Here is a 25924-nt window from a genome sequence, read left to right as displayed (position 1 = left end):
CAGGGTAGTTTCTGTAGTCTGCTTTTTAGGATGGGTTGATTTGAAGCATGCTACACAATTTTGCCTGTGTACTGTATATCAATATACCTTCCTTCATGACAGTGGAATTACACTGATGTACTACAGTTGGGCACCTGCCCTCTCAGCTTATGTGGTAAAATGCTCATTTCCACCCACACAAAGGAGTATAGAAGAACAGTGGCAAGTGGGAGAACACAAATGGTACCCTGTCCCAGATCCTCCGAGGCCAAGGGGATTGCTTCCTAGGGGTATGGGACTCAGTACAGGAAGCAGGGAGATTGTTCTGGGATTGCACAAGACTTAGTATGGGAGGTTTGGAAGAGGAACCAGAGGAGGGGAGAGGAAGTGATATAGGTGGTTTGGGGAGAAGCAAATATGGGGAAATAGAAATAAAGTGATGAAAAGGGCTGCTTGTGTACAAACAGGCTGCTTGGTCAATATGCTTGCCCAGCCATGCCCTGCACCTGGCCATTGCAGGCTGCCCTGCCTTCTCACCGAACTTCATTTCTCTTTTCCTTTGTGAGGACTCTATTCAGTGCGCAAGTGTGAGTACAGGGGCCTGCATGCAGCAACTGAGGTCAGACTACAGAATGTATAGGGGCCCATAGCAACAACTGGAAGGACTGGAGTGAATGAAATGAAGTGCTAGCAAATGGGGTGGGACCTCTGTGTCTGTGGTGCTAGAAACTAGTGAGTGAGGGTGGGCATATCAGTGTGTGATCACTAGTGAATATCAGGCTGGGATAGCTGAAGGGTGGCTGAGGTGACCTGGGAGCTGAGGAGGTGTGCACTTCTCTGACAGTGAGGAGTCGTCAGCTATTGCAGGAACCAGGAGGCCCAGGCCAACACCAAGGAGACCAGGAGGTCTGGGTTTTGCCCGAGAGACCCGTTTTTGTACCTCCTGTGTGCGAGGCAGCTGGGGAGAGCTGAGGGACCAGACCAGCTGCTAGGTGGACTAAGTATCCAAGCGCAGTTATTGCAGGGATCCACTCTGTGAGCAAGAACATCTGTACCAGAAGTTGGAGCAGGGCTGCAGCCTCAAGGGCTCGTATGCCCGGGTGCCAACAACTGGAGAGGGAGAATGGGATCCAGGGGAAGCTGCTGGGCAGAATGAGTACCTAAGCCCAGCTACTAGGGGGGGGATCCACACTCTGTGTGTGTGTGTGTATATATATATTTATATACGTATGCCCTCTACGGACCTTCATCTTGACCAACAAGAGAGGTGAACAGGATGAGGTAGTTGGTGCTGTTTGTGTGTGTGCGAGTGCTGTGTGTTGGTCTGTGTTGTTCTGTGTGGCTGGCCATGTGCGTTTATTGTGTACATGTTGGCTTGTGTGTCTACCTGCCCAGCCTTGCTGTTGGTCGGACCTGGGGGCATGGAGGTGTGGCAGCCTCACCTCTGTAAGGCTACTGCATTTAGCATCTCCCTAACATGGCCTGGTAACACTTCTGTGGTTGCCTTTTATTTGAGAAGGAGGATATTAGTTTTGCTCAGGAGCTTAAGGAATTAGGCCACCTTTCCATATTTCAGAAGAATTTGCTAGCTAAATCAACAGTTATATACGGAAAAGAGTCCAAGTTAATTTACAGTGCTCCTGGCTAGAAGCCCACACAGGACTTCATTTTCCTTTCCTGAAAATCATGAAGTTCACTGAAGTCATTTGAGCTACTCTGATATAACTGTGAAAGGGAAGAGGGTGATGCTTTTACTGGTGTAAGAAGACTGGTCTCTTCTTTCGGCCTTGTCTTGATGAGCCTTTTTCAGTGGTGGTGTAGGAGGGGAGCAGTCTTTGCTCCTCAGAAGTGCAGAGTGCAACTGTGTACATATTTTGTGCAAAATGATGAAGTGCTTTGGGCAGGGATGTAATCTAAAGTAAAGTGGAACCTTTATGCCTCTGTTACTGCTGTATTTTTAAACCATATTGTGCACAGTTTTCTCTCTCAGAAGGATGCTTCGTACTGTACTGCCCTTGAAATACTACATAGGTTAAAAATTTTCTTTATGGTGTGTGTGTGTGAAATGTCTTACAGAAGTTTTACGTAGCCTGGAAGAACAGATTCCCTTTGCCCAAAGAGGTGAATTCATTCATCTAAACATTGGAAAGCTCTTTGTGGAGCTAAAGCAGGTATGTTGTTATTTAATGTTTGTATATTAATTTGCATAAAGCTGCAGAGGCTTGTTTTGGGGGCATAAAAAGTACTTGTTAAGTAGAGTATTTCACTTTTTATTCAGCAACATTTTGCTCCATCTTTACTTTGTGCTTTTTTGTCTTTTAACATTTCACTGTGAGAATTAATATGGAGTATGTATTAAATCAGTTCCTCCACCCTGAGTTCATTTTTAAAGTGACAGTGTATTCACTAAATTTTAGATGTTGACGAGCAATGCTTCCTATATATGCCATGACGTGCTTACAATGTTTGAGAAGACCCTGATACTTCCACAGGGCTCAGATGACATTGATGTTTTAGAAATATACTTGTGCCCTGGCAATGGCTCAGAGGTAACCTTCAAGCTAAGTGACCAGGTCCAGTCACTAAAGGAATCTGTAAGTATTCTTGAAGTCTTTTCATGTTTAACACTTGCAATGTCTTATATTATTATAAGTATATTACTGTTATATTACTATTACTTATATTACTATGAAATAAATTAGCAGGGGTTGTATCTTACTACTTAGTGTTTGATATTAATAAGTGGATGGTTAACTGATTATTTAAACTGATGAAAATGTGCTTGGGGGAAAGGCACAAGTGGTCCTGCAGGGTCTCTTGAGTGGATGTGACATTTCAGACAGGCTAAGTAGGTGTGGCTTCCTGAAAAAATTAAGGAGGCTTGAAAGACTGTTCATTTAATACATTTTATGTTGGATTCCAGTGTCATCAATATTACAAACCTAAGAAGCAGGGTCAAAGTCTCAGGTGAGTTTCCCTTTTACTGGTTTCAAATATTGTTTTCTTTATTGTGAAAGGTCCTGCTTCTGCAGAAAGTAGCTCAGGGACATCAGAGCCTGCTGGATTCAATAATGGATGATTATTTGGGATGGCAAGAAATAGAAGAGCAGCTAACCAAAAATTATGCTTATTACTGTGGAATTAATCAATTGCTGAGCACAGAGGCACCATCTGAGGAGGATGTCCATTTCAGTTCTTGTCAGGAACAGCTGCTCTTCTCACTGTATGTATCTTGTATAAATTTTAATGCATAAAGGTCCTGACTGGTACCAGCCTAGAGTAAGGTATAGCCAGTAATTGAATAGATAAAAAGGTTAAAACCCTGCTTTTTGTTAACAATTTTCTATAAACAGAAACAGGAAGGTAGAGGATGATTTTTTTTTTTATTATTACTGGTAGTATATGTGGGTGGAAGGGGTGGAAATAGGCTGAGGATAGGAGGTATCTCGGATTCTAAAAGCGTAGTCTCCCTTTTTTATCTTCTCACGTCCAAGCATTTTCTGCTACTTCTCAGCCTGCTTCCTGGTACATACCTCTCCATTACTGTGCTGCTCAGGATGCTTGGGAACTTGGAGCTGAAAGATACCTGGGAGATGCAGGAAAACATTAAAGAAGGAGTAGTTAGAAAGTGCACTAGGAGGAGCATTGCAGCCTCAGATTGTTTTCTGAACACATCAAGTGGTCACTGTTCCTCTATTTTGGCAGAAAATCCATTAATCTTTTTATTAAGTTGATTGTCATTTGCAATGACTTGATAATTCTATTGATTTCAAGTTTTAATGATGTTAAATAAGAGTATATTAGAGACAAAAATCCCTATAGCAAGAAAGTGCTTTAAAACAGGATAGGATTTTATTATTCTTGCTCGGCAATGTAAAGCATAAGCATAATGTGTTTAATGTAAAGTTGCATTTAGCTGGACAGATGACTTAGGTCACAAAGTTAAACATGTGTAGAAGAACAACTATCTATGTTACTTATGCATATGAGAAACGTGATAAAAGAACTTGATATTAAAGCCGTATTCAAGAATCTGTCAGAAATTCCCGTAGCTGCATTGGCAGTGGGGATTAAATCCTCAGATATTAATAACATGTTAGATGTTAGAAAATTTAGGTAATTTTTCCTGTCCCTTTTGCTGTTGGTCAGTGACTGATTGCCTTCCCTCCCTCCATGTTTCTAAATGACTATGAAATCACCAGGAGGACTAGCTTTACATTTCCTTTTTTGAGCATCAAGACCACTGATAGAGCTAAAAGGCCCTGTGAACAGAGGCTTGTTTTTTTGTGACACTGAAGAGTGAGAAGAGCTCTGAGCATTATTTTTATGTGAGGTGTTTTGTTGTTTTGTTTGATTGTTTGGGTTTTTTTCAGAGACAAAGGAATGATTTTTTTTTTAATGCAAAGGTGTATTTCAGGGCAAGAGGAAGCATTTCTAGATAACGGTTTTCAATCTCAAATTGCTACTTTTTGAACCAGAGCATTTTGTTAGGGGCTTCTTTAAATGTTTCTTAGATTTTTTTCTGCTCACAGATCTGTGCAGTAAAGTCTAGTTGTGCTTAGAGTGGTGTAATAGCTGTGCTGCTGCTTTCTTTAGCAAAGGATTCTGCTATTAGCCTCCCTGCCTTAGTTCTTCCCTAAGTCAATAGGACTGTCTGTATGCATGAAGTAGCAATATAATTTAGATACAGATTTACAGAGAAAAGGCATGTGTTCAGAAGCTAATTTGACTTTGAAAGAAATCACTGGTTTAATCATGGAAGCCTTGTTTTCTATGTCATTTCAGAATTAATAATACACTTGAAGAAATTTTGTTTGCTCTGGAAGGAAACACATACTGGAAGGTTTTGACAACTTTTGTCAGTTGGACATGTGAGGTAGCTCAATACATGAATGAGGAAGCAAGCTCCATCGAAGGTCAGTCAGGTGAGGAAACAGCTACTGCATAGCATAGACTTTATTCTGATGGTTTCCTGTCTGTTTTAGAGTACAGTATTCCTTGGAAAGGGAAAAGGTGACAATTTTTACATTTGTGAGCTTCTTTCTGTTTGTTTTTCCATCAAATGCAGGATTCATCAGTGGACTGAATCATTAGCAAGGAAAACTTATAATATACAGAGCCTGATTCTAGTAAATAACTTTGATTTCAGTGCCAGCTGGAAAATTTTTGGATCATCCATTTCTATTGGGAAAATTCCAGCTGATTGAACCATGTTGGAGCCTCTACTTTTGCAACAGTATTCTGTCAGGAAGGCTTCTTAAGTCCAGGCTATAAATGGAAGACCAGACTAGCTGGTCATCCAGTAGAGGTATTTCTAGGCTTGTTCCATATTAGGCAAGGACTTCATGCTTGATTTCCTTCATCCAACTTGTCCTGTGATATTCCAGATGTCCTGGCTCATCTGCTGTTAACTTTCTTGGAATACACTAGTTTTTCATTATTTGTTGAAAACTTTGAAATATCTGAGATTTATGCAGAGGAATGGGAGATCTTCTCTTTCAGAATCCTTTGTAATTAAATATATTTACTACTCTTCTCAATGTTTTAGTGGAGCTATGATGCAGGGCACAAAGTGGCTGATCCAAACAGCTCTAAAAAATTACCTCGCCCGCCCAATATCACCTATTTGTTTCCTTTAAGTATTCTCACCTTGCTCCCAGTTCTTCTGTTTTTTGACCACTTATATTTCCAGCTGAAGGAGTTAGATTACTGATGGATTTTTTTTAAGGTAGTTATTGAGATTTGTGAAAGATCTTGTTCTTGCTAAAGATCTGTTTTTCAGAAGACACTTTTATATTTTTTTTTCCCTCTGTTCTTTTTCTCTGTAGAGCTAATCAGAAATGTGCTGAATGCCTCATCAGTAAGCGTGCAGCTATGGAATGTATGCAAAAATAAGCAGTTCTTTTTTAATTGAAGAACTGTGCTGGTGAAATAACTGTTCAAATGTAAATTGATTGTACAGGTTTTGTAATCTATTACAGTTCCAGAAATTTCAGTTATCTGGGCAGTAATAGTGAATTTAATAGAACAGCTTTCTCTTTACTGAAATTACAAGGAAAAATAAATATTGAATATTAAATATTTCAGCATTAGTGTGCTCTAGTATAATAAAACTAATTTTAAAAAACCTTCTATTTTTCCTTTTTTCCTGTAAGGAATTGTATTTGAATTTTTCTATAAGGAATTTTGTAAGGAAAATACAGGTGTGCCTTATGTGGAGCTGATATTTATTATAATCATTCAGTAGAACTAACATCAAGAGCTTTAATAAAAATTGCATATTTACTTAATTTAAAATATATGTAATCTATTTATCTTTCTGCACACATTCAAGTCCTAAATTTGGTAGGAGTTATTCAGGTTGTTTCAGTGGGAGTCGATCAAGTTGTACATAATGTGCTCATAAAAACTTTTTTTCTGTCTCTTGATGTTGAAATTTTTATTTTCTCTGCAGATGTACAAGAAACATCTCTATGTTCTAGACAAAAGCTCAGTTTGGAGACCACCCTAGGTCATTATTTAACATTTCTGAAAGACTTACCAGATTATTCCTCATTTATTTCCTGGGCACGGTAAGGTTGAACTAGTAAATGCTATTTATTTGTTTAACCTTTTTCCAGATATCCTTTACCCCACCTCCACTTTGGACTTTTGTAATTCTTGAACATAATTACCCTGCCTCTTTTTACCAAATGATTGGTGTTTTTCAGTATTACTGGGAAGAGATAGAATCATGCAAAGAAACTTATTTCTTTGTGGCTGTCATTCAAAAACATTTTAAAAAGACATCTCCATCTCTGGTGTGTTATCAGTAGTAACCAAAGTGGTGGACTCCTGACAGTTCCAATGTATTTTTGCAAGGGCTTCTTGTCACTAAGTTATATGTATTAGAGCCCTGCTAATGTCTAAATGAGCAGTGAAATAGAAGCCATTTAATAATATTTCTTTAAAAAAAGAAAAAATACCACTTGTGGAACAACTTAGGACTTGTTGTTGAGTGCTGCCTCTGCTGTTAAGGGCTGTTAACTGTTTACCATGCTATGCTGGTGATCACAGCTGTTAATAGACAAGAATACTTTCAAAATTACATTTCTGGACTTTGAACTTATTTTTCATTATGCTGCTATTTAGCTCTTTGCTAAATCAATCCCTTGTTTAACCTATCAAATAGAAATAACCAGTCCAAATTGTGCTTTTTATTCAGGCAGAACTTGACAGGGACTTTAGCAGCTTGATTCAAATGGGCTGTAGAAGCAAAGAACTCCTGGTTTGGGGTTTCAAAATCTTAGATATTATTGATATCTACCATAAAACCAAAATGGAAGTTCAGGAGTAGAAGGAAAATTTATATCTTGAAAGTTCAATCACTTTTCTCTTGTGCTCTTTCCCAACTTTGTTATAAAGATCAATGCAGACACATTTGCTAGGGCAAGGATTTGGACTTGGTCTTAAATACTGTTTCTAGAGCATGCCCTATTTTCTGTATGCAATAGTGTTAGCAAAATCACCTGGCTTTTTTGGGTTTTCTTTGCTATACATGCAGAGGTATTTCTTTGACTTGAATAGATCCAGGAAAGAGATTCTATGTGGGGGATGGTTTTTTTGCCAGTGTTTGACATCTTGGTTTCTCTCCTGTAGAAACCATTCCAGTAATTGACACAGAAATTTCCTCACAAAGCTTTTTAATGGTGTGTGGTGTTCTGCTTTTTTAACTATTAAAGGAAAACATATTTAAGGAGAAGGTATTTTCAACTTGAAACTTTTGTATTGGAATGCTCCTTTTTCCCTGCACCTCAATCTCGACCAGTCTTACAGAGCTAGCAAACATTTTGACACAACAGAAACATCACTTGGACCATTCTGATTTTTACTGCAATTTCATGTTTTGGGTTTTTTTCTAGATATTAAAATAGCACTGTTCAGCTGTCAGGCAGTAAATTGAAATGCTTTGGCTTTCAGTAATTATGATAAAACAAAAAAAGTTCTTCAAAATTCACAGAAAATTAGAGGTTTTCATAGATTTTATTGATAAGTTCCTTTCTATAATATAATTAGTCCATGGAGCATAAAAGCTTTGCTCTTTCCAGCAGCTGAAAATGTAGCATACTGAAACTAAAGGTGTTTGATTCTTTGTGGCCTACAAGCTTGATTATAATTACTGATAAATGCACACTTCTTTAACCTAGCTGTTTACATTCAGGTTTTGATTTGAATGTGGCTGTGACTATTCAGTGAGTTTGTCACATTTTTGGAAACAAAAGTGATTTTCATTTGTGCTATTTCATGTTTTGTGGTGATTAATTTATGAATGCTATTTAAGTGATATTTGAAATTTCTTTGAATTAAGTAAATAAAACTATATTCTAAAATTATAAAATACATATTTAACCAATTCTTGTCTGCCTGCTACATGACTAACAAGAAAAAACTTGCACTTAATTTTTTCAGGATTTTAACATCTTTCAAAGAGTTTTTGAAGAGAGAAGAAAACGTATGGTTTTCTGGTGAAAAGGAAATGGATCATCTTTTACGTCTTGCAGAAGTTATAGAAGAAATTATAACGCTTGATTTCTCAGCTTCTTCAAATAAGTCTCTAATCAAAAATCTCTTTAATAATACAATTATATGGATAAAAAATTTTGCTGAGGGGAAGGGGAAGGAATCTGCCACCAATTTTTCACTTGCAGTTTCTGAACTCAGTAATCTACAAAAAAATTTCCAGCCTCTTCAGAGGTTCTGGAGAAAGGAGAAGACAGAATTTTTCTGGCATATAGTGAAAATTGTACTCTATGAACTGGATTCTAGGCTCTCTTATTTGAGTCGAGTGGAAGAGGAGAAGGTATTGGAGACCTTATCTAGAATTATATTTTCCATTACAGAAAATAAAATCCATAATAGAAGTGTGCTATCGCTCCGAAATATTCTGACTGATTGGCCAGAGTTAAATATTGCTGCTTTGAACCATCTAAAACACTTAAGTGAATACTTCCTAAGGAATCTTAATGAGGTCGGATCATTGACTGATGATCGTGTCAATGTGTCTTTCAGTCCAGTTCATGGAGTGGGTAATGACTCCTCTTTATTACTCTCAAATGCAACTTTTATATATAAAGTACAAGAATTAGGAGAAATTTTGCATGATTTCTTCAAAAACATCAAAAAATTAAACAGTACAAATATGACCTCACTTGTTCCAATACTTTTTTCTCTCTATCAGAATGATGATCTGGTCTTAAATATTGACAGCAATAGCACCCTGTTGACATTTCTTTATGAGACTTCAAAAGATATTTCATCTTTTCAGGTATGGCATGATTTCCAAGATAGGGATCGAGTTTTTGATTTTCTCTCTGAAACTTTTGATCTTCTCTGGAACTTCACCAGTAAGTCTCTCTGTGAAAAGTTACTAATAATTTACAACTACACAGAGTTTCAGGCCCAGTCTCTTGCACAGAAAGGAAAGAAAGAGATGCAAGTTGTCTATAGCACTCTGAGCAGCCTTAAAACTTTGTTTATAGACAAAGATTTCCAAACAGCTGCCTTTTGTTATTTGGAACAGTTTCTTGATACCTCCGCAGAATGCCTGGTAAATAATGGATGCATTGATTTTTATGTATCAAACATCACTTCTGTAGAGCATTCGGCAGAGGTTTACAATTTACTTCTGCTTCCACTGGACAGTGTTCTGTCTAATATAACAAACTTGGGAGATAAGGTAAGTGTGCCTTCTGCTTTGCACTGCACTTTTACATGGGCTCAAACCTGGACAGAGATTTTTGAAGAAGCATCCAAAATCTTAAATTTGAATTCAACCTTTTTTGTCTGTCTGAGAAATGCTTTGGCACATCTCTCTGAAAGTCTTTTAAATACAACTCATGATGAACTGTGCAATAATACAGCTATGGTTATTGTTGAAGCTACATCAACGGCAATGAATCTATTAAAAACCATGTTTGAAGGAGGTGGTGATTTAAATGACTGGAAAGATTTTGAAGCTTTCCTTGCTAACCTTCAAAGTGTGTTTAACAATACAGTTGATGTCACAAGCTCGCTTACAGGTAACAGTTTAGACAGTGTTTTAGAAATGATGGGAGTTGTGATAACTGAATTGCAGAAATCTATACTGAAGGTTGTTCATGGAGAGTTTTTGAATTCTTGGCTTAATACTTTCATCTCAGGAGGATCTGAGGGAGACAATAGGCGTGATGGTGTATTTTCCATTGGAAATTCCCTTTCTACTATTCTCAAGCTCTCCCAAAAGGAACTTGGAATTTTTCTTACTGAGATAAAAGACACAACTGCTTTCTTTAAAAATGTACCTCAAGGCAAATATATGGTTTGTATTAGCATTTTCCAGAATATTACCAAACTAATTTTGGAAAATACTCTGAAAGACATAAGCCATTCACAAACAAATTTTTCATCTCATCTTAATTCCTTTCTAAATTTCTATAGTATAGTGGATGAAGCAGAGGATTGTAACAGATGGATACGTGGATTAAGTAATGCCAGTGAAAAATACAAGTCACCTTCCCACCTTGAAAGTGCAAAACATATTTTATTTCTGTTGAAATCTCTGGGAAACACTGGGACAGATGCTAACCTAATGAACGTGATGGACTTTGTTAATTGGATTTTTAATTTGATATTCCCTGAATGTTTCCTAACTGGTTCTGATGAGATTTGTGTAAATATTTATTTCCATATTATAGCAAAAACTTTAAAGTTTATTCTCCCTGAATTTCATGTAGAAGATGACATTAGTGCACTTGATTTTATTTTTACACTTTTAAATAACTCTGGAGGGCAAATACAAATGGTTGTCAATGATTTAGTGAGGCATTCACAATATCCATCGAATAAGACCCATTTCAGTCAGTCAATCCACAGATTTAACAGGACTTCGAGGATGTTCCTTAATCTTTTTCACCATGTTCAGTTTTTGTCAGCAGAACTTTTGGCAGAAATTCAAACTCTTCTGAAAAACACAACTTTTGAAATCCAAGAAAACAGCTCCTCTCACTTGGATATTGAGATTGAACCTTTCTTGCATGAGAAAAATGCTAGTTTGTTGGTGGAGTTCTTTCAATATATGATTGGTAAACTTGACTCAAACTTGCAGAGTGAACACAAAACATTTCTCCAGAAACTGATAGAAACAGCAGATTTGAATATTGAGCTGGTAAGGAAAGCACTTAAAATTTTCAAATCTTCTAGTTCTACTGGTTCTCCATTAAGAGATGAAGAAGAGTTTCTAAAACATATGATAACCTTGGTGCAAAATATGAGGAACATGGATGTTGGGTTCTTGATAAGTCAATTCAAACAAGTCCAGAGGAGCCTACAGAATTTCTTTAAAAATAGCAAACCTTTGTATATTGAGAACTCTGAGTTAGGAATGTTAACAGACTGGTGGGCTGCATTTGAGAACAATTTGTGTAATTGGAACCTGACTGGCTTATGGCAAATAACACGACTCTTTGAACAAGATGAACTCTATGATGTAGAAGAGATATTCCATCTCCTCCTCAGTGTCATCAGCCTTACAGAAAAATTAGCTCATGGAAATATCACAGAAGCATTAACTGAAGTATATACTTTCATACTGACTCAAGAAGCAAAAATGCCAATGTTTAGTGAAGAGGAGTTCTCTAATCAAGTAGAAAATCTTCTGATGTTACTGGAGACACTGACAGATATGTCTGATGAACATGCAGAGGCCTCAGTTTGTCTTTCTGCGGCATTCTGCTGGACTCTCACAACAGCAACACCTCAGAGTGATCCCACTTTGAAACCTTGTGACTTAGCATATCGCAATTCTACTCTTAGTTACAACGCAGTCATCGAAGTCATTAAGGAGCTGAAACTCATAACGCTGGAGGACAGTTCCTCATGCACTATGGAAGACTTTCAGATGGATATCATGCGCAATCTGACTTGTTTTTTTCAACAGATCAAAGAATGGAATTCTATTCTTTTGAAATTTGCCGAGCTCCGTCACATAAATGTCTCGGTTCTCAAAGAGCTGCTAGATTTTTGGGATGAGCTATTCCTCTATGCTGTGCCACTGCAGGTGAATAATACATACTCAATCAATTGTTCCATCACGCCAAAGAGACAAGTGGCTTTACAAATCATAGAAACAGTGGACAGTATGCCAGTAGCAGAAATGGAAATGGCCAAAGGTGTTCTTGAACAGCTGGATGATCTTTACAGCAGTCTAAGTTGGAACAGACATTCAAGAATATCACTTATAAAGACTGTTCTTACGAATTTTGAGAATATGACCAGCGAGGTTTCTGGACTCCTGGACACAGAAGCTGTCCTTTCTTTTCTTGCTGTAATTCAGCCTTTAATGATGCTATCTTCTGCTGGAAACCAGACATACTCAATGCTTATGATATTAACAGCTCTAAATGGAAACAGTAATATATCTGATAACTCTGGGAACTTCTGGTTTCCTGTAGTTACAAGCATGGAAGATTTATTGGTGAATTTTAATGTTAGACAGTTACTTGCAGTGATAAACCAAGAGTTTCAGTTACTAAGGTTAGCAACTGGACAGTCTTCAATGGCTCTTGATGCTTTAATACAGCAAATTAATGCATCATCTGTAGATGCTACATTAAGAAATTTTGAAGACATACAAGAGACTGTGAACAGCTTTCTATGCGAGTGTAACAATAAAAATTATTCTAAAAAAATGCATGCTCTAATTCTCCTTATGGCTAAAGAAAATTCATTGAGTGACCTACTGCTAGTTGTCAAAGACATTATTGACTTTCTGGAACTATTCCAAAATAAGTTTAAGGAAGATTACACTGGTATGTTGATTGTTGATGGTCATCTTAGCAGAGAAAAATTGACTAATACTCATACTGCTAATTCAGTTTTGCTAAACAGTCTCCTTCATATAATTGCTGATCTTGCTGTTATAGAAGAAGCTCTGCATACAAACAATATTGAGCTTCATCTAGTTGACTTCATTGATTCATTTTTTGATAACACGCGATATAGCGAAGTTTCTACTCAGTCCCAAAACAGAACTCCGGAGGTTGTGCGAGAGATCTTGCAAATGGTATTTCAGTCTACCACAGAACATGACAGGAACAAAATAACCTTCTTATTAAAGGATTTGCATAAGGATATAATGGCAGAAATGAGGTGAGCTTTCTCTATGTACTCATTTTGACAGTGTGCTGATGATGTCAGAAGGGCTTTTTGTAAACAGCTCAATCAAAACTTGTATTAATTACTGTTTCATTTCAGATTTGTGCATTTGAGTAAAACAGTATTTTGTATCAACTTACATTGTTCAGACCAGCCATATTTGGTATCACATATATTGTGTAGATCAGGTTATTGATATGTTTAGTCATCTGTATTTGTACTCAAGATGGTTTCTCTGGAATTATTATAGAATCAAATATTTTAAGATACTAGTGTTTTAAAATCATTGCAGGTCTGAAACTCTGAACCCACAGTTATTGGTGGATGACAGTCATTTTGGCTATGGAGCTAAATATTACAGAATGCTTGGGACTACCGTTTTGTGTTTTTGTTTTTTTTTTTTCTTTTTCTTTCTATATCCAAATGTAGATATACTGAAATGTCTTCAACTTAAATTTGCTGATGACTTATGCAAACAAGATGACCCTTGTGAGGCTATGGTTATAGTGTCAAGTTCAGTCTAACGAAAACAGTTTCTGAAGGAATCTTGAGCTGAAGATCACTTTTGCCAGATTACTCAAATCAAAAGTAATTCAGCAGCAGAGGAAATTCTGCTTCAGGAAGATGTTTAGTAACAACTTTTTTAATAGATGTACTGCTAGACTGGAGTTGATAAATTTCAGTAATACTCATTGAATGAATCCGAAAGGATGGTTGCTCCAAATGGCTCTAGGATGTCCTGCTGGTGGAGCTACTGATCCTGACATAGACCTGCTGAGAAATGGCATACTGAAGTTGATACATGACTCTGAACATGGTTATTTAGTCCTTTATGATTAATTTTATGCAAATATGTCAAAGCAGTGGTCAGCAGGGCCAGGTAGTAGTCAAATCTGTTGAAAAGTCAAAAGCAAATACTAGAAAAGTGGTTTATTTTCCCCACAGCTGATTACCAGGATTTTGAGTATTCAGCTTTTTGCCATCAGTCATTATATGCTGTGGGCTCTCAGTATTTCTGAAGCCATTATGATTTTGCTTATTTTGCTAAGGTAGACTCTAGCCCTCCTAAGGTCTTAAGAAAGCTGATGACTTGCTACCTTGATGAAAACTTGTTTGGTTCATTTGGGTTTTTTTTTAAATTTATTTTTATTTTTTTTATTTTTCATTTGTTTTTAAACTTGGAAGAATTGTGTTCTGATTTTGAAATAGTTCAGACAAAGGCAATAACTGTTAATATTGAAATCCTTATATAGTCCATTGAAGACTGCAACTGTATGTTGAAAATTTTCTGCAGTACCCTTGTTACGAAAATACTATTTTCTTTATTATCTTTCTACAGAGCATCTAAAATCTGCAAGATTCTTCAGAAACATTTATACCCTACTAGTGTCCTACAATTGCAGAAGTTGCAGTTTACCATTTTGAATGTTCTTAAAATCTTTTCAGGTTGGTTACCACAGCTGTGACTCTATGGGTCACCATACGTGTTCGTACTGTAATGTTAAGGCTTTACTCTGAGCAACCTTTTGTCAGAATAAGTTAATTTGGGTGATGCCAAACAAGACAAGCATACTGATGCCTGGAAATTAAACCAACAGAGGCACAGGAAAAAAATTTTTATGCAGATCACATAAAGGGATGATTTCTTTCTGGAGAGGGCAGTTGATTCAAAATCTCAGTGGAAGCAGGAGGTCTTGCAGCTCCTATCCTCTCATTTTTAGCCATGTGCTCTTTCCCTTCCTCCTGGGTTTAGTCTGACACACCAGGACCTCTTCATTTTCTGATTTAACTCACAAACCCAGCAGAGGACTGTAAACATATTTGGGTGTTGTCTTATCAATTTTTACTCGATATTTTTTCTGCCAGACAAGTGAACTGAGTCAAGTCACAGAGATGTTTTCTTTTTAATATGCCAGAGTTGCCACAAGGCAGCATATAGCTGACACAAAGGAAAAATGGGGCAAGTATACAAAGGAAGTGGCGCCTCCCACTTCTGGCTGTGTTGGGCCAGTGGATTGGGTAACTGTAGCTGAGTAACTCCAACAAATTGTTTCAAATTTTAATGTGTTAGTCATCTTTTATTCCTTGCATATAGACCCCCAAGGTGAGTACTTTAAGAAAGGTTCTTTATTGACCTAAGGGTGTAATTTCATATTATGTTTTCTTTGGGGAAACCAAAGACTTTACTTTTCAAACTTCATATTTTAACCCAACTATGCCCAGAAATGTTTGCAAAAAGCAATTAAGAGGCATTAATCTGTTATTCTAGAGCAAAGGATGAGATCAGTAATGTCTTATGCCACCTTCATTTCCAAACAAAACATAAGATGTGATTACAACCCAATTGCAACTATCTTCTCCACTGTCCTGTTCCCAAAGAGCAATGTTGAGCTCAGAAAAAGTGATACTGAAAATGTGTGCCAGGTACCTATGATCTGTCTTTGACCTCTGAAGAAAAGTCTATTTATTGAGAGAACTAAGATTAAGGAACTAAATTTTTGACATTCTTATTTCAGTACTCTGGTCATGGGGATGTTTCATAATGTTTCATTTGATACAGAAAACATTACGAAACCGAATGAGAAAAGACGAAAACTTGTTGTCTTGGTTTGCATTACTGAGTTTCATTGTATTACCTCTGTGAACAAGATCAAGATTTGCTTGTTTTAGAAGCAGTGGTGGATGTTTACTGTTCTCTATTCTTGAATTATGAACCAAACATAAGGAAAAAAACATGGGGGGAAAAATTAATTTGATCCCTCCGTAAACCAGAATTCAACTGTCAAGCCAAGCTCCTTTCCTGCTATCCCATGTACAAACCCACTGCAGGCAGGGAGATGAAACTTTTTTCCAGGGACGTGGGGGCTGCAAACTCTGGTAGAAACTTCCTTCATGGATAATCAGGTGATAAGTACCCCCTATTTGGATTCTTTATCCCTAGATAGGCAAAATGTCTATGTAATGCTGTTTCCTCTCCTTGCAGCTAGGGTTTGAAAGTTACTACTCACTGGAGGGTTAAGAACATCCTGATGTCTCACGGGGAAATAGGATCAGGGGAGCCTGCCCGAGGAGGAGGTAGATGTGGTTAATATACACAGCTACCCAGTTATGCTTCTTACTCACAAAAAGCAAAAATGAACGTTTCTTCTCTGGCTCTGTAGCAGGTATTGCTGTTCTTAGTATTGATCAGGAAAGTGTAATGGCAAAGAGTAACGGAAATTGAATGAAACTAGCCCTTCTTGCCCTCTGCAATGATAAATAAATTTAGTCAGCAATATTTCGCAGTGCCTTAACACATCAGACTTCCTTTGCTTTTATTTTAAAAACTTTTCTGTCCTTTATTATTAGGTTAACTTTTCATCTGATTGCAGTAATTTATTTATTTATTTTAACTGATTAAGCCTGGACATTTTCTCTTGCAGAAGAACCAGTTGTCACTGGCAACCTTTTCTGTGTTGTTACGAAGTGTAAAGATGGATTAATGAGTCACTTAATCCTCTCTGTCTTTGAAGGAATCACTCTGGTTCGAGATCATTATCAGGTTTGAGTGGTTTCCACACCTACAAGTGTTCTTTACAACATGCATTAAACTTTGGAATCTAATGGAAATTTCTTCTTTTTTTCCCATACTCTCTGAATGATGAGCCCCCACAGTGGCTATACAAAGTGAGGTTTGTACGGGTATAGCTCTGATGCTTTTGATAGTGATACCCAGAAGGAATTCCCTAACTAAATAATTGTGAGCATTGAAAGCTGTAATTGGAACTAGAATTACCACAATTCCTATAACTAGAATAAGCAGATTGCTGTTCAATACCAAAGAGCAGCCAATTTTTAATTCTTTTAATTTTTGTGATACTGATAATTTCATGAATCAGAGTACATTTATACTTTTAAATCTTCACAGGAACAGCTGTGAAATCAATCTAGATATAAATAAACTTCTTGGCCAGAGTAATTCAAGATAAAATAGCAATTGTGGTTACCAGGTGGGATCAGTCTATTTTTCTTTAACAGTGCACGAAATCACCAGCAGGAGACAGTAACATTTGACATATAAAGACTCATCCAGAGTTGGAAGCAGGCCTTTGGATAGGGCACATGTGCATGCACACACACAGACAAAATATTGAAATAATGTTTTTAGTATAGAATTTGCCTCCTCTTTACAAAATAGCTCTGCAAGTTTGTCTACCTGGATGTTATGCTGATATGAACAGCAGCGTTTAAAGTAAACAGATGTCAGAGGCATCACTCGTATCTCAAAGTAGACTTTTACAGAACAAATGCATTTCTCTGATCACCAACATTCTATGACCTACCTCTGCAAGTATTGAAAAAACTTGCAAAATAAGAAATGTGAATATTCAGGAGAAAAGATAAAAGTGAATACTACACAGAGAAAATGCAAGAAAAATTTAGGGTATAGGTACCCAGATATCTTGGTTTGCTGAAGGGAAACTAATGTTTAGAAGAATTTTTGGTAATTTGGGAAAAAAGTCAGCCTGAAAAAAAAAAAAAAAAAGGAAAGCTCTTTTCATTTTGAAATTAAATTTCAAATGAAAAAGTTGGCGTCTCTGTTAATGGATGAATCTCCTTCATAGGCTAGATCAAATTCACAAATATTTTCTGTTGTTTCCAAAACTCAAATATTTGAAAATTCCTTGGTTCCTGAAAACCTCTCTCCCAGTTTCAATTACAAATACATCGAGTAAAAGAATATCACCTTACCCATATTCTCATTTGAAAATATGCATCATCTAGTTGCCAAGACCTGCTACTTCAAGCAATAACATAATCTCATGAATTCACTAACCATATGATCGCTGTGTTTTGCAGGATATTGAAAGAATGTGGTCTGCTTTCAACAAGGGGGATTGTGAAAGTATGGCATATATAAACCAAAAACTTTCCAATACATTGGAGGGCTTCCTGAAAGCCTTGCAGAACACCAGCAGTGGCGGCTGTGAATGTCAGCTAATGTTGGGGAACATACAGAGACAACTGCAAAGGTAAATCTTTTTACAGTTTGGTATCCCCAAACTGTTCTTGTTAGAGATGTTATTTTTTGTGTATTTATGTAATTACAGGACCAATACTGTTTAGCAAAGTTACTTTAAGCTTTATTCATTTAACTAAAAATCAAATGGATACAATACAAAAATTATTTATGTAATTTAGCAAATTTTGGATGTTTCTAAAAGCTCTTACACTTCTGCTGAGCACTTGCAGCAGATCTTGCTGCTCCACAAGGACAATGCTTTGAACACAAATAAGAAAATTTTCAGTTAGGTCAAAATTTTGATATCTCAATTTTTTCTTTAAAGTTGTTTTGCTATGGCCTTGTCCTCTCAGCAGCTGGGTATCTTTTGCAAAACATTAAACATTCAGATGAGTTCAGCAGTTCAAGCAGCCATAAACACAGGATGGTGTTTGTAATCTGACAGGCTTGAACTCCAAATAATTTCAGATATTTGCTATTATGCTGAGACAAAAGAGTAGACTTTAAATGAATGAAACTGCTACTACAGAGTACTTCAAACTTGCTGTCAGAAGTGGTCCTTGTTATAATTGTTGCTATACTGGTCTGACTGTTGGATTGTTTTCATAATGGTCTTGAATGGTCTCTGTGAATTATAGTAACAATACAGAACTACTTGAGCTAGATGCTGCTGTTGGAGACCATACACTCATGTCCAATTTTCAAATGGTAAAAAATATCTGATGTGCGTATACTCTTTATTATTTAAATTACAATTAGATAGGCTTTGTTAATCTTGAACTGCAGTGCTTTGTATCTCTGGGTTTTAAAAATGTGTGTTCAGTAAGAAACATGGAAGTGAGACATTGCTAGAACTGTGCTTCTCCATAACCTGCAGTTTCCTAGAGCACTTAGCCATCATGGAAAGATCTCTACATCTGCAGTCTCATTTAGGCATGAAATATGATGATCCCTGTGCCGTATGAATACAGCATGAGGAGGTCTGTAGAGTTGCTTATTGTATGCACAGTGTGTCCACATAGACCATAATGTGACTCTCTTGCCTCATTTAGTGGCTGTTTCACTATTCATGTTACTCTTTGTACATAATAATGTCAATGACTTAGTTCTGATAACTTGTGAAACAAAGGCTCTCATTTCAGGGTGGCTGAAAATTTGGAACTACAGTTGTCAGAAAATCTTTTGGCAGCTTTTCTCAGCAATTTTAATCTTCTGAATGGTGAGTTCCAGTTTCTTCATGTTTTTTACAAGTCACTGCTGTGTAATCTTGCAGGACAATAACTTTTTCATTGTTCTTCAAACTTTAAAGGGATACCGCTTACAGAGACTACTGACTTAATGCGATGTATTTTCATTGTATACATATACACATGCATGTGCTTGAGTTAGCACGGGACAGCATAGTTTACCCTGTCAGAGCCCGTCCGATAAGATGCAGGAATTCGTTAGGAAGAAGAGGGGACTTAAGTTAGTGTAAGAAGAAAATCCTAAAAGACTAAAGGCTGCTTCACTAATTTCAGATATTCTCACAATACAGGGATGGGGGACTTTTAAATTTGAAGTAGAAGTGAATTACTTGATATAACGTTTTTATGTTCTTTATCGTGCCTCAGATTAAATCTAAGAAGAAAAGATAGGGTCTGTGGGCAATTTAATTAAGCAGATTGGTACTGTTGGCACTCTCTTCTCTTTCAGATGTGAAAGTCAAAGAGTGTGTGCAGAATCTTACTCAGTTGCGGCTGGACATTGGTGCTTCTGTCAATATTTCCGAAGAAACTATCAGTACCATCTTGGAAGCCAGTATCTCTCATTCAAAGGTAAAAGACTGAAGAGAGGCATTAAATTAGCGGGTCAACCTATAGCCTGATGTGCCAACCGAAACAAAACAAACCACCTTGTTTGTGTGGGACCTTATATTTTTACTTGTCACTAATGGAATATTTTGTGAGATTTAGGACTTCAAAATAATAATGTGAAGGATTAAGAGGTCAATTTACAGTAGCACTAGTCTTCTGCTCTAAATGGCACTGCTTCATTACTTTCAGCAGTGTTTTACACCCTTGTGCTAACACGGCATTTAAGCTTTGCTATCTTGGTACTGTGGAAAAGGTGAAGGTTCCTGGAGAAAACATGTGCATTTTCCCACCTCTGATCCTTACAGTACGGAATTGCCAAAATTTTTTTTTCATTCCTTCATGTACTTCTCCCTGTTCTTATATTATGTCACCAGTATCCTGCCTTTGCTCCACTTTATTTATCTGTTGTCTCTTGAATATTGCCTAACAGGTGGATTGTGTAAGTTTTCTGAGTGAAGGACTGGGTGTGTTATCATTGCTGCTGTTTCCTGTGATCTCAGTGATTAGTAGAAATCATGAAAACCTAACTTACAGGTTCTCTCTCCTGTTAATGTTTGTATGACTGAAAAGTGTTGGGGATACGTTTGGTATAATCAGGTCAACCAAGTAGCCACTAGGTGTCACTGATGCTCTGCTTGCAGAAATAGTTGCAAGTTTTGTTCATGAAAAGTGTGGCTATTAAAAAGGCAGTTCAGACCATCCTAACTACTTATAGATGATTTGTTCTTCTGCTTCTTTGGCAGTTTGACTGCATTTATTGTTAGCTTGTTATTTTGATCTCAGTAAATGGTAATAAGAGAAGTCATCTGGTAGTGATTCAGTTAAATGGGATTTGGTGCACCTTTGATCTTTTGGAATAATAATGCCAATTGACTAAATTTTCAAATTACTTTCTACCCTTATTTTTTGCCAAAGTCCTATGTAGAGTTAGGATATATGTACATATCTCACATTTGCATAGCTATACATAATTTTTCTTTTGCTTCGGTGCTTAAATCCTTCCCCTGTCCAACTGGAGCATTAAAGCCTATGTCTCTTACTGATTATGCAAGATGCACAAGTACTTTTTAAAGCTACAACTGTGGCATGTCCATTATGTTTATGGTATATATGGCCAGTGTCTGATAGCCTTAACAATAGCTGCTGGCCCATTGTAGTACTATATTTCTGTGATTATATACTGCTGCTGTGCTTGTCTCTGGAGGGGTAAGAGAGAACCTGTGAGTTTTTTGTGCTTAATGCACTTACCTTTAATTTCCACCACAATATGCTCTGGCCATGCTTATTGCCATGTGATTAAGTGTTTTGAAACTGCTCAAAACCTGTAACCTGAAGACTATAAGCATTCTTTTACTGAACATAGGAGTTTGGATTAGCTCTGGTTCTCACAAAGCTGCAAAGAAAGATCAGAGGGACTTAATCTAGTGGATAAAATGCTGAATGGGTTAAAACTGGACTGAAATAATGGTATTCATGTGGGCATGAGAAAATAAATTTCAAATTGTATCACAGACTCAAATTTCCTCCACAACAAGAAGTCTGAACCAGTATCCTTTTATGCTACTAGCAGAATTATATTAATATTCTGTTCCTTGTACATACATGAAAATAGTGAATATTTAAATATAAAGGAAGCCCTTTGGGATCACAAAGGCAAAATTCTTTCAAGAATAAAAATTTAGAAGTCAAATACACAAGTTGGAAATTAAAATGTTCATAGATATTAAAGACTTAAATTGCATAACTTTGGCTCCTAATTTGATTTTCCTGGGGACCTTCTCACTCACCAAGTACTGTTACTAGCTACAGGTGCATGCAGTGGAAGCAGTACAGGCAGGTTCTGTCCTAATGGAGCAGAGCAGTGTACAATGGAGCTCAGAGTACTGTACTTTTTCTCCTACAGGCTCCAAATTTGTAATTTTTCTGGACTTGCTGCCTCTTGCTTTCTTCCAGGCATTTTAGGAGAAAGGGTAGCTAAGAACTCCTGAGATATCTGGTCCACAAGCATTTTGTTTTGATGTGTCATTTTTGTGGAAGAAACACCATCGTTATCCAAGGAGTTTTTATTATAGTCTTGCCCAAGGTCTGCTTAGGCATTTATCCCTTCATCCACCATTAAATAGTAACACTTCAACAGAGTGTTGAACTGAGAAAGGTGATCTGGCTCAGAGTGAACCTTGTGGCATATAGGCATCCCTAAGTTTTGAATTTGTGCATCCTCTGAAAGAAGGAAGGTCTGTATTGTTTGATTTTAGTGATTCATACATCTGGATTTTGACCTTAAGGTGTTTCAGCAACAAAGGTGTATATTTGCTAGAATGGATGTGTTCAGCATTGTAAATATGCATGCTTACATTATGAATGCTCATAGAATGAATGACCAACCTATTCACAAGTAGAAGTAATTCTTTATAAGAAATATATTTCATCTTTTTATATGTACATAGAATATAAAGTAAGAATATACCAATCTGATAGGGATCTGTATAGTTCATTATTTCAGGTCTGTTGAAGACTGCAGATTGTCACATTTCTGGGACACAAATTCTCACCTTATTGAGCATAAAAGAAGGTGATGCATTTCAGTGAGAAAAAATTTTAATACACATACATGATGACAGGTGTTTTTCAGTGCCTTTGTGGTAGCTTTAACTGGAAGATGTGATGAAGAAGTACTTAGCCTGCTGTTAAAGTTACCTGAAAACAGTAGAACTTCCCTGGTAGTGGAAGAATTATGTTCTTTACCAGCACTGGACTTGTATACCATGTTTGTACTGATTATACAGAACTTGAACTTACGTCATATCATTTACAAGGTAAGGTGGGAAAAAAAGCATTACGTTTCTATTTTTCTTTTGAACGTGGTCTAAAGCATGCAGGTACATAAATGAATAATTCTATTATTTCTTCAGATGTTCTTTCTCTATGGAAGCAAATGCTAGGCATATGGCATTTCTTGTCTTCATTTAGCTCTACAAAGCAAACGCAGCAGCTGAAGAATGGGGTTGGTAGATGCTACTGTATTCCATTTCTTGCTTCCTTAGGAAAATTATCACTGAGGAATTAATTATAAAAGCTTTAGAGAAAACATAGGAGGTCGAAGATGTAGTTTTATTAATTTTTAGCAGAGTTTTCAGTTCATGCAACTAGTCACTTCTTAATTTTTAAGTGTAGAAGACTGATCTGGCATCATTGGAACTAAAGCAAAGGAGCTCACATTACACGAATTACAAAATTATTTTCTAGGAAGAATTTATAGCACCCTGGAATGCATTTTATTTGCTATAGAAATCATGTTGGCCATTCAGGTGGCTCCTTCAGGAAGGAGCTATTCCAGCTCTTAGGATGAGACACTCTGTAAGGGCAAACCTCCTATATTTTATATATAATGTCCCCAAGTCAAATGACTTTGACAAGAATAATACAATGGCTAAACTAATGAAGGGGATGCAGAAGTCTGTAGCAAAACTGTATTATCCATACAAGTGTAGATAATCTGGGATCTAGTATGGGTTTTCAGTGAAATATTTTTACTTGTAAGAGCAAAATTATTGGATGGGATTTCTGATAGTTAGCAGATGTTTATTTCAGTTCTTCTGGGTGATTGATTGACAGAACATAAAAGGTAAGTACAAATAGTTGAAAATAGTTATAATGTTGGGAGGAAGAATACTTTGTTCTAATGCTGGGTTATATTCTGGATGCTGCATGCACAGTTAAACAGGTTTGAAAAACAAGAAAATTTCCCAGAATAGGTTAAGATACTAAAGGGAAAAGAAAATATTTCTACTTTCGGAATTATCTACCAACCTAGATGGGAAAAAAAACCCCAAACACCCCAGTGCTTATTCTGATTGGAGTTTCTACTGAACCCTACTGAAGTATAATGAATTCCTAGCAAAGAATAAAAAATGTTCAGTTCATCCTAAATTATTATGGAAGTTTTGCTAATTTTTTTAACTGAACAAGCAATTTTGTAAGGATTTTTTTTATGCGTAAAAGCAGGTGAAGGCTGAGAAGAAAATTAAGCACAGACATTGTTGTAGTAGGAAGTCAAATAAAGATAATAAGATGAAACAGCTGAAAGTATATGATGAGATGATACTGGTTTTGCTATCACGCACAGGCAGGTAACAGTGAATCAGTTTGTATTACCATATCATCTAAATAACCTATAAAAGCAAAGGAAATAGAGAGAAAATTTGTAATGCCAAAACTAGCATGGTAGAATCAGCAAACAGCCAATTGACCTTCAGTCAAGCAGGGAATGAAATCGACACACTTATTTTAGGTAAAAGACGGTATGAAAAATATAAAGGGAGAAACAGTGTGACAGGAAAGGTTGTAGTCTAATATGATTCCTAAAGCAACTAAAGTAGTTGCTAGATTTAATTTAACTTACATATTATTTTTAAAATATTAAACAGTTGCATTGATCGTCTTGAACCTGTTGAAGGAAAAGTTCTCATTTACACTGAATTCCATGGGGGCAGGATATTGCAGAACCCATTAGCATCTTGGGTAGGAAAGCTCTCTTCCTTTTGGTAGGTATAAACAGGTTCTGGATTTTAATTCCTGATTTGTCATAGGCCAGTTCCAACATTACCAGAGAATTTTTCTTTAGCTGAATTTGGGAGTAACTGGGGAGTTATACCAAAACAAGTTTTGTTAAACATGTTTTGCAGGAACATTGCATAATCAGGTTTAGAAAAAGACTGAATAATTTTGAGCGTATAACTGAAAGGTTAAAATTTGTTTCTAATTGGAATTTATTGTTGTGATTCTTTGCCCTTCTTTTTCAAGCTTAAGATACCATCTGAGATAGACAATGCACTAAACATGCTCCTGGATGTGGTTTCTAGTATCAGCTCTCTTCTCAATAAAGCCCACTATATCATGGAAAACCTTCCAGTGTTCCTCAAAGGAATTAAAAATATTGGTGTGCTTGACATCTTTACATTGCAGCAGGTATGTGTATGATTTCAATATGCAAACTTAATTCCTATCATGAGGTGCTTTGTTAAAGATGTGTGCTTAGTAAGGAGGAACACTAATAGAAATTGTGTCCTAGAAAGTTGGGAACATAGACAGAAGAGAGTCCATAGACCCTAGGAAGATTCATTTGGTCTCTTTCAAGTACTCTAGTAATTTTGAGACTGTCAATGGTTGTTTCTGTTGTGTCTTTTTTCGTTGACTTGCAAGATCGTAGCCTAAGTTAACATGGTGTTAAGCTACCGATTAATAATAGCATGTATTATCTGTGATTTAGAGACAGCCATGCCTTTTCTGCTAATGCTGTATTTTTTTATAAGCAGACTATTGCTTTGTTTACAAGAAATAGCTTTGCTTTTTTAAAGGACAAGATTTCAAGATAGCTTGTGCAGTCTGTTTGTGTCCCTTAAGGTTTTTGTGTGATAGTTCTGCTTGACTTTTAAAAAAAGTGGCACGATGTGTGAGTGAGGTTATTTCTTTTGTCCCTGCCTCCATTGGCAGTTGCTGTGTGTGCATCTATACAGCTAGCACAGTGGTACAACTTGTATTAAATAAATCAGAAAAAATATTTCTGTTTCTAAGCAGAGTCCCATTCCATAAGAAGACCTGCTAACCATTATGTCATTACCTTCTGGATTTGCTATTCTGTATAGAAAGTTTAGGATTTAATCTGGTTCTAAAATTGCAAACCTCTAAAAGATCCCTCAGTGGTAAACAGTGCAAACTGGTTGTAACTACAGTACAGAGTAAACACTGCCTCAAATACTGTTTTCCCTAGTGATATGAATCTTTCTCAAGATAATCTAACCTGTGTGACAAGAGGCATGTTCTAAAATGTTGTTCTGTGGATACCGGTTTTGGTTTTGAGCCTCTCTTCTTTGGGGTAGCTCTGACTGCCACAATAAAGGTGACTTTCATCAGATGT

General features: G+C 36.7%; 1 protein-coding gene across 1 annotated transcript in view; it reads left to right on the top strand.

The window, feature by feature from the left end:
• ABCA13 (ATP binding cassette subfamily A member 13) overlaps nt 1–25924 on the top strand; it is a 207958-nt gene that overhangs the window by 35122 nt on the left and 146912 nt on the right. The window contains exons 12-24 of the mRNA XM_064441788.1: nt 2056–2150; nt 2397–2573; nt 2997–3202; nt 4765–4904; nt 6434–6551; nt 8428–13143; nt 14489–14595; nt 16572–16690; nt 17989–18161; nt 19294–19370; nt 19847–19968; nt 22629–22823; nt 24811–24975. Coding sequence (XP_064297858.1) covers nt 2056–2150; nt 2397–2573; nt 2997–3202; nt 4765–4904; nt 6434–6551; nt 8428–13143; nt 14489–14595; nt 16572–16690; nt 17989–18161; nt 19294–19370; nt 19847–19968; nt 22629–22823; nt 24811–24975 — 6410 coding nt within the window. The remainder of the gene's footprint in view (nt 1–2055; nt 2151–2396; nt 2574–2996; nt 3203–4764; nt 4905–6433; nt 6552–8427; nt 13144–14488; nt 14596–16571; nt 16691–17988; nt 18162–19293; nt 19371–19846; nt 19969–22628; nt 22824–24810; nt 24976–25924) is intronic.

The sequence above is a fragment of the Phalacrocorax carbo genome, chromosome 2 (genome assembly GCF_963921805.1).
Source record: "Phalacrocorax carbo chromosome 2, bPhaCar2.1, whole genome shotgun sequence".
In the NCBI taxonomy this organism is placed as follows: Eukaryota; Metazoa; Chordata; class Aves; order Suliformes; family Phalacrocoracidae; genus Phalacrocorax; species Phalacrocorax carbo.
The sequence above is the reverse complement of the archived record's forward strand: the minus strand, read 5'-3'. Positions and strand labels throughout refer to the sequence as shown.